The 9,900-nt window shown below is 42.0% G+C and overlaps 1 protein-coding gene across 4 annotated transcripts in view; it reads right to left on the bottom strand.

Annotated features, from left to right (window-relative positions):
- The window catches only part of LOC111146997 (diaphanous related formin 3), a 517,296-nt gene extending 507,850 nt beyond the window's left edge, over positions 1 to 9,446 (bottom strand). For all 4 annotated transcript variants that reach the window (XM_022502826.1, XM_022502825.1, XM_022502824.1 and 1 more), the window contains exon 1: positions 9,257 to 9,446. In XM_022502826.1, the coding sequence (XP_022358534.1) occupies positions 9,257 to 9,433 (177 nt within the window). In that variant the 5' untranslated portion in view covers positions 9,434 to 9,446. The remainder of the gene's footprint in view (positions 1 to 9,256) is intronic.
- Between the last annotated feature and the right edge of the window lie 454 nt (positions 9,447 to 9,900).

Raw genomic sequence — 9,900 nt, forward strand, 5'->3', positions numbered from 1 at the left:
GGAATATATATAAGGAACATATATATATAAGGAATATATATATGTGTGTGTATATATATATATATATATTTTTTTTTAATTGCAAGGGAAGTGTCTTCCCTCAATAAACTATTAAGAAGTAAACTGGGTTTTTTGTGTTTTTTTTTTTTTATTTTATTTATTCATTTGACAGACAGAGATCACAAGTAGGCAGAGAGGCAGGCAGAGAGAGAGGAAGAGAAGCAGGCTTCCTGCTGAGCAGATCCCAGGACCCTGAGATCATAACTTGAGCTGAAGGCAGAGGCTTTAACCCACTGAGCCACCCAGGAGCCCCAAGAAGAAGTAAACTATTTTGAAGCACACTGTATACATCCTTCACAACTGAGAAATACTTACTAATCACTTTGAGCTCATTGCTAGATGAAGAACTAAAGGTACAAAACCTTTGCCAGGTTCCAGTACTCAACTAACTTCTTAAGTCACCTCTTGGATTCCTCAAACTGAGTCTGCTGATCCCTTCTCGGACTCTCCAGGTCCAGACAATTTTTTAAATATTGTATTTTTCCAAGATTATCTTAAACATTTGAAGGAAAATAAGCATCATCTGGACAATCTGAATGACCATTCTACACCATGGTCCTTCCATCAGAAGTGTGGCTTCTGGTGGCCACACTTGCATGCGTGCGTGTGGGCATGTAGGCGTGTGTCTGTGTGTGTGCCTTTGTACACCACAAAAGGGTACTAGAAGAAGGCCACTACCTAGGTTTTCATGACCTCCTCTACTTAGGAAGAATTCCATTCCAAAAGGTCGTCCATAATTCCAAAATGTCCCTATTCCAGGAACCAAATACTCAGAGCTATGGCAAGGTTAATTTCAAGAGAAAAATGAATATAGGTGCTGGTGGTCTTGGTTCTGATTCTTTCCGCTCCTTTTCATCAATTTCATACAGTTGAGTAGAAAATATCTACATATGGCTACATTTTTTTTTATCATAACCAGTGATTATATCATAATCACTACTTCACCCGAAGCCTCAAGTTAAGATCTTGTGAAAAAGACAATAATGGTAGATGACAGGTCTCTACCAATAGTGTGGGACTGAGTCTTTGGCTTTATCACTGTCCTCTGCTTCCTCAGCCTCCGGGATTCCACTTCCACCCAAAAGTCAAGCTGACAAAAAGGAAAATAGCAAACTATACACATATCTTCTCACTGTTAAGTCCAACAATGATGACTTAATTTCAGCAAAACATCATCATCAATCACATTAAATTAATGTTGTTATTCATTTGAATTTTATTGGTTTTATAGTTTTGTTTCAGGTTTTATGTGAAAATCTGTTTGAGTTTCATAGTTGTAAAAGAGCCACAAACATAAGGAGTCATATTTTTAGCTTATATCTATACATATATAAGTAACATTATTTTTATTATCATTCTAGTCCACACTGGAGCATCACAAGGATTTGTTTCCTAAGTTTGAGGTTGTTGCCTTCGTGGGTTTCTTTTCTAAGTTTTATCTGCATGCAAGTGTCATAGTTTCATGATCCCCATTTTATGTATAAAAACATAATGCCTAGAAAGTTCAAGAACCTTGCTCTGACTATGCAGCCATCACAACCAGAATCCTGCATCAACCTGAATGTTACCCAGCACCCCAGGAAAAGAACTGAGAATGGCAGGACTCTGCTCCTGCCACACACAATATGAGGGAAAAGCCTGACCCTGTGAAAACAGTATAGGAAAGTAATTCAAATACACAATGTAATATCCCCAAGGCCCTAAAACCTAGAAAACAGTGCCCTACTACTATTGCTACTGATGATGACAGCAAGAGCAATCCTATAAATGGCAAAGACTGACATTGGGATTACAATGAGCTAGGTACCATTCCAGGCCTATCACACAGTAGCTTCTAATCTTCCCAACAATCCCATCTTACACGTGAGGAAACAGAGGCCCAGAGAGAAGGAACTAGCCCCAACGAATGCATAACATAGCTATAGGATATGAGCCATAACAGTGGCCCACGTCACCACTCATAAATGCTATTCCCAATTCTACAAAAAACTGTAAGAAGGGATGGCAGCGGGTCTTTTTAAAGAATACCATCTATGGCAAGCATTTCCAAAGAGTTCTCATTAATTAGCTAGTAACTGAAACATTCCAATACCAAAACTTAACTTATCGAAACTCTTAAATCCTCCCCTAAGTTAATAATGATTATTTGATTTGATATTTGAGAAAATTACTCCCAGCGATAAGGCACTTCAATGCCACCCTGCTGCTCTGGAGAGAAAAGTTACCTTTGTAGATCCTGTTCAAAGAAAGCTCATGCTTTGATCCTTAATATCCCATGAAGTAAAAGGTTATGCTTAATCTATATTTTATAGATCTAAAAGTCAAATCAGTTTCTGGGAGAAACAAGCAGAGTGTGACGGTAAGCATATTCTGTAGCATTCATTTCATTCCTGTTTGGAGGATACTATGTGCTGAGTTAAAGACAATTACATTAGTGTAATACGTAGCAGTTTTTTCTTGGATTATTCTGCAAGCATAAACAAGTTATACACATGTTAATTTACATTCTATATAAAAAGCCAATTTTAAATCCAATTTATAAGGCAATAAATATATAAAGATTCTAGGACACAGCAATAAAGTTATGCCATAAAGTAGAGTTAATTCACGACAACAATAATAAAAGCATGACAAATTTTAGCATTCTACCAACTGCACAAAGGTGTTTCAGGTAACATCTGTTCAGAAGCAATTGCTACAAGACAGACTAGATGAGATGCAAGGTTTCATCGTGTAATAAATGTATGTCAGTTTGCTTGCTTCATAATTAAAGACATGAGTCTTTGAAAAAAGCAATTAAGCCTTACTCTAAATCTGAGACAATTATCCCTACTCCCACCCCTTTTTACCCCCCACAACACACACACACACACACACACACACACACACACACACACACGCAAAAGATCCAGAGCGATCCGGAAGTAAAAGCCACATATCATCTATTTTCAGCAACTAAACATACTCCCAAAAGCCACTTGATATATTTTGTTTCTTTTGATAAGTCATATATTAACAAACAAACAACAATAACAAAAAACTTCCTTTCTCTTGTGTGGAAGGGTAAACAGTGGGCGAAGAAAAGTCTGGGCAATTCAGGCAATTCACTTAAAAGACTGACCTGAATAAAATAAATGATCTTACCTCTGAAGGTTTCCGTGTCAGATGGGTCAGGTGGATTTTGACATGAATGCCACTCAAGTGCCTAAAGCCTTCAAATAACAACATTGTCTCCAATTCTTGCCAATTTAACTCTAGGACCACTGAAAGCATCACTTTAGCTGAGGACTCAACGAAGAAATAAACTCAAAAAGAGCACCCAGGGACGCCTGGGTGGCTCAGTAGGTTAAGCCTCTGTCTTCAGCTCAGGTCGTGATCTCAGGGTCCTGGTATCAAGCCCACATTGGGTTCTCTGCTCAGCAGGGAGCCTGCTTCTCTCCACCCGCCCCCACCCCTCTCTGCCTGCCTCTCTGTCTACTTGTGATCTCGCTCTCTGTCAAATAAATAAATAAAATCTTTAAAAAAAAAAAAAAAAGAAAGAAAGAAAGAAGGAAAAAGCACCCAGAAATTACCTCCACCTTTGCTCCGCTTTCTAGCAACTACGAAAATGATGCAGCAGAACAAGATGAGTTCAAGTTCTAGTTGCTATTCCAGAGGACTGAACTGTATGTATCTTCTATCCACCCCACCCCAATCACAAGGATTCCAAAATAAAACCATACTACAACAAAGAGATTTAGATGAATCAATGGTTCTCCTAAAATACTTCATATATAAACTGTTAAACCACACCTTTCAAAGTGGTCACCCTCAGAAGCATACCTGCTGTGGTCATTTCCTAGGGCTGCCAAGACAAATTACCAGACCAGATGACTTAGAACAAAAATGTATTCTCTCAGTGCTGGAGGCCCAAAGTCAGAAATGAGTTGCACTGGGCTCAAGTGACTGTGTTCGCAGTAGCACTCTCCCTCTGGAAGCTCGAGTGGAGACCAGTTCCTTCCCTCTTCCAGTTTCCAATGGCTGCCAACATTCTTTGGCTTGGGGCTACATCACCAATCTCTGCCTTAGAGTCCCATCACCTTCTCCTTTTTTGCAGTCAAATCTCCCTCTGCCTCCCTCTTACAAGGACACCTAGCGCACATGTAGAGCCAGGCCTGGTAATCCAGGATAATTTCCCCCATTTTAAAAGCCTTCACCGAAAGTCCTTTTTAGCAATAGAAAGTAACACTCACAGGTTTCAGGAACTAAGACAGGACTGTCTCTGGGGTGGGGCGGGGGGAGGTGCTCATTATTCAGCCTGTCATACCTGCCTCCAAATACACCTGAAACAACATCGAGGTGAGGTGAGCGTGCACTAATCTCTTCAAGTCTACTCTGATTTAACCTCCCCCAAGTTCCCAGTACAACAAACAGCTCTCCAACTTCCTACTTATTCCCACCTTACAAACTGCCTATGATCAGGAAATCATTAATTCTGTATTTATTAAAGGTGCTAGTATTTGTAATGGCTCCTGAATGAGAACCGTAGTAAAGATTAAAATTCCCAACTGCATGGGAGATAATACAGGACAGTGGCTAAAAATGTGGGAGACAGCTTGTCTGGGTTCAAACCCCATCCTACCAACAGGCAGCTGTGTGACCTAAGGCAATTCAACCTCTGTCCTTTACTTTTCCCACCCAGCAAACAAGGCTAGTAATAGCACACACCTCATAGGGTTGTTGTAGGGGGTAAAAGAGTGAGTGAGTGGACAGCACCTAGAACAGAACTTGGTTCAATCATTAGGGTTAATTATTATCATTATTGATGTCCAAAATGATAGACAGATATTACTGGACAGATATTACTGGACAAGGTGAAAAATCACAACCCAAATTTAAAGTACTGTAATGACATAATTAAACAATAATTAACAATCCATTCGATGGAAACCATAAGATAAGATGCAAGATTTACACTAAAGTCTATCAGAAGTTTTAAAGGATATTCCTAATTATAAAGAAGAGCTGCTCTCCCAACAGGATCACCAAATGCACAGGCCTCCTCTCAAAAAATAGGCCCACAGCCTAGAGACGAGAACTTCTCCAGAAGCCACACATCCTGCTCTCAGACTGGATGGGAGGCCACTACTGCCTGTGCTGTGTGCTTCTAAGAGCAGTGAAAGGTAAGAACAAAGTGCCCAGCATCACTGAGAGGCATTTCATGATGAAGAGGCAACTGTTTTGTTCTATTCTAAAAGGGAAATAGGACTTCAGCTCAGGTACTGAGACTGTGACCTAGGGCAGGACAAAGTTTAATGATCCTCCTGAATTCTATCTACCTTCTCAAAGCCTTCATCCAGACCCTGCCTTGTTCCCCCACCCCCAGCCTCCAATAGTTACATCCTGTCCCCTAATATCTATCCCCAGCATCTCAAAACTCACTGCTTACCAAAAAAACAAAACAAACAAACAAACAAAAAAAACACCTCACTGCTTACCATATTTTCTACTGAAGTCAAGTTGGTTAGTTCCCAAACAGCCCAAAAGTCAGTGTAGCCAAACTAGCATACATTTACAACAGACTAATTTCTACTCTTTACAAGGATCTATGGGGAGAAATTCTATACCACAAACTTGTATATACAATTCAAAAGTAACTTGAGACCCAGGACTAGACCTACACTAGAAAACAAGGATGTGTCTGCTTTATCAAGGCTCAGAGTAAACCAGGATTTCAGTGGGCACCAGAACTTATGCCTTCCTAATCTAAGACTAGGGCAAGGGACCAATTTCCCATTCAGTTCAACTGTCAGTTTGCAGCTTTATGGAGTATGTAAAACACCAAATACGTAAATTATCCCTATTCCTGTGACATCACCAACCTACCTTACTTATTCCAGTCAAAAGCAGCTGCCCCTGGCAAGTAGGTGACCTAATGACTCGGCGGCCCGAAGAGATTCAGGCTAATGTGGCTCCATATGAAATCAAAAGAAGCCAAGAACCGACATGACATCTGGCAGGAGAGCAAACAGAACTACAGAACAATCACATACAGAGGCATTGCTGAGATCGCATGAGGGAGCGGTCATCTCCAACCTCAAAGTAAGAGTTACTAGGGTGAGACTGAGAGCAGTGCAGAACTAGGCTGACTGGGAAGAGCTGCTCAGAGGGCAGCCTTAAGATTGGCATACCACACCTTAGGCCAGGAACAGAGTTAGGATTAAGCATGGAAACTTGGGCTCTCTATGAGTCCTACTCCTATAACAGATGGTCCCAAATTGGTGGCACTCCCAGAAAAGGACACCGGAGAAAAGCATCCCCACTAAGGCCTCTTGAAAGATAGGTTAAGATAAAGCAATGAGCTTCTAAAGATCTATAAGCACAGGAGGAGTGAGAGTAAGCCACCATGAATGCAAGTCAACACAGACAGTCCAAAAATTACACACACCAGAACTATCAAAGAAAAAATAAAAAGAGTCACATAGGAAATACCTAAAAAAAAAAATTTAAAAAAAATAAGAAACAACAAACTATCAGGAATGACCATGCAGATCTGAAAAAGAAACAAAGAGAACCTACAGAAATAAAAAATGCAGTTGACCATTGAACAACACAAGGTTTCGGGGCACTGATGGATTTCCATGTAGTCAAAATTCGTGTATAATTTTTGACTCTCCAAAAACTTACTACCAATAGCTTATTACTGACTGGAAGCCTTACTGATAACCAGCTGACATATATTTTGCATGTTATATGTACTATATACTCTATTCTTACAAAAAACTAAGAAAAGAAAATGCTATTAAGAAAATCATAAGGGGGCGCCTGGGTGGCTCAGTGGGTTAAGCCGCTGCCTTCGGCTCAGGTCATGATCTCAGGGTCCTGGGATCGAGTCCCGCATCGGGCTCTCTGCTCAGCAGGGAGCCTGCTTCCCTCTCTCTCTCTCTCTGCCTGCCTCTCCATCTACTTGTGATCTCTCTCTGTCAAATAAATAAATAAAATCTTTAAAAAAAAAAAAAAAAAGAAAAAGAAAATCATAAGGGGCGCCTGGGTGGCTCAGTGGGTTAAAGCCTCTGCCTTTGGCTCAGGTCATGATCTCAGGGTCCTGGGATCGAGCCCCACATCAGGCTCTCTGCTCAGCAGGAAGCCTGCTTCCCCCTCTCTCTCTGCCTGCCCCTCTGCCTACTTGTGATCTCTGTCAAATAAATAAATAAAATCTTAAAAAAAAAAAAAAGAAAATCATAAGAAAAAATAACTTTATAGTACTGAACTGTAAGAAATCCATGCATAACTAGACCCGTGCAGTTCAAACCCATGTTGTTCAAGAGTCAACTGTAATTGCTAAACTTAAATATTCCAAACAAGTTAAATAGCAGATTAAACATTGCTGATAAGAGAATTAGTGAAATGGAAAATACAGCTAAAGAAACTACCATGTCAGCAAGAATCTAAATTAGTTTCAGGGATTATCAATAGTCAAAATTACCTCTAAATTAATTATGAAGCCGTGATTCAAATCAGACTCCTATCCAAAAACAAAGCTCCTGGGTGGCATGGTCAGTTAAGGGACCCAGTCTCGGTTTCCACTCAGGTTGTGATCTCAGGGTGGTGAGATGAAGCTTGGTGGTAAGCTCTGCAATCAGCACAGAGTCTGCCTGGGACCCCCTCCCTCTGCCTCTCCCCACGCACATGCATGCTCTCTCTCAAATAAATAAATAAATCTTAAAAAAAATAAAAAATAAAACACTTTTTTAGATATGTTTATTAACTTTAAAGCTTCAAAGTATTGCTTTTGGAGTTCATTTCATCTTTACAATAACCCTTTTAACATACTTAAGAAATGAAAAACAGACTAGAATCCAAATCACCTGATACATCCTAAAATGAAACTAAACCTAAATACTAGCTTAGCTTCTGTTTCCATGACGTCCTTGATGGGGGAGTCAGAGAAAATCACATCCCATGCATTCTGGAGCATAGGAGTGAGAAACAAAATAGAATGACATCACTAACACAGAGAGTAGACTCTAAAAGGAAGAAAAATCATTGCCCCAGGATTCTCTTCCTACTGGCTAGAATCCTGCATTGCCAGTTTAACTCAATCCCATTTATTCTTCAACTCTGCTAAAATAACAACATAGTTGATGCTCCTGCAAAACTTCACATGGCCTATGGCCACCTTGATACTTACTTTAGCAAAATTAATCCATGTTGTCCCTCATTTTCAGCATTCTGATACATATCATAGCTCTGCTCCCAGTTTTATTCAACCATCATTTTTAACTGTATACTTAGCAACTCACTCCTCCTCCACAAATCTCTATTCCCTTAATATGTGTATCCTGACTTAAGTTCCTAATGAGTGTTTGTTCACAGAAGGCACATGCAGTACTGTATAATTTTACCAATAACTTAAAAAGTTTTCCGTACTCCTAAGTAAAATGGACGGGTCCAAATATTAAATTTTCAGTTGTTAGATTCACCCCAGAGCTATCAACCTTCAGTGATTTGTTTGCACACACTTATGCAAAACAATCATCATTGCATTGCATCGCTAGATGACACCAACAAAAAGATTCGCAAGCCGCTTATCATGACATCTCCCTTGGATGCCAAAGTGAATAAGAGAAGCAACCAGAATAGCGAATTTCAAATACTTAGACTTCTTTCCAATCTAAGCGAAACATTCCTTAGCAGTGACTACATAGCCCGCCATGTTATTGCAACGAGTTTTTTTGTACTTGGAAAATTACATCTGCCTTAAAAAGTTCTTCGTGGATTAAAATAGTAAACCGGGGGGGGGAGGCTCTTATCCCCTAGAAGTTCACTTTGCTATGTCTTATACCCTCAAGACCCTAGAGGGGTGGGGAGAATTTTCAACTTAAAAAAAGCAATGTCCACCTAGGTGACGTCAATACAGACAATTTTGAACGGCTTTTCAGCCAGAACAAACGTGGGGCAACACAGTGCATCAAGTGGGTTTGTCAGAGGATCCAAACAGAATTGGACCCTGTCGTTGTAAATCTATTAGGAGACTGGTAGCCCTAATAAACCTAGAACAAAACTTACCCCCCCCCTCCCCCTACCCAGGCCCCGTGGACCCACCCACGGCTGTCAAGCCAGTCAAAGAGTAACGAAATTGAAGGATCCCAGGACGTGAGCCACAGCCCTTCCGCAAGGCAGGAGCTGCCCCACCACAGCGCCAGGCGAAACTTACAAACTTGGGGCGTTTCTCTCCAGGCTCCTCTGCCGCGCCGGGCGGAGGGTGCTGGGGGCCCTTCCTGCGCGGCATCTTGCTTTCGCGGCAGCTCCGGAGCGAAGCAGAGGCTGGGTAGGGGGCCCCGGCGGCGGAGCCCTGCTTCGGGTGGTGCAGCCGCGGCCGGTGCCGATCCATCCTTCCCCGCAGCTCTGGGGGACGGAAAGAAGACAGCCGCAGTTAGCCCCGCGAGACGGGAGCTCAGAAATCCGCGGCGGACTGGCGTTCCCGGTTCCGCCGCCCGCCCCTCGGATCCAACTCAGCCCAACCGCTGCTGCCGAGGTCACCGCCAACACATCCGAAAACTCCCGCCACCCCGGACCGCTCCGGACCCGCCAATCCCGCGCGGCTTTGTCAATGACACTCCCGGGACCCGCCTTTTCCGGGCAGAGCGAAACGTGATTGGCTGTGCGGCCCGTTCGTTTCGCCATTCAATCCCTTTGGCGGTCCCGGCCGCTCGTCTTAAGGGCACCGCAAGGATCAGGTCGGAAGAGCGTGAGAACCTACCAGAAGTCACTAGCGCTAGTATGGGTTTATTTAGAATTTGGAGAACGGTTCCTGCCAATCTGGAAGGCAGGCGAGACCCTCTGAACCACTATTTGAGC

Source organism: Enhydra lutris, unplaced genomic scaffold, assembly GCF_002288905.1.
Source record: "Enhydra lutris kenyoni isolate GAN:26980312 unplaced genomic scaffold, ASM228890v2 scaffoldscaffold15, whole genome shotgun sequence".
Classification (NCBI taxonomy): domain Eukaryota; kingdom Metazoa; phylum Chordata; class Mammalia; order Carnivora; family Mustelidae; genus Enhydra; species Enhydra lutris.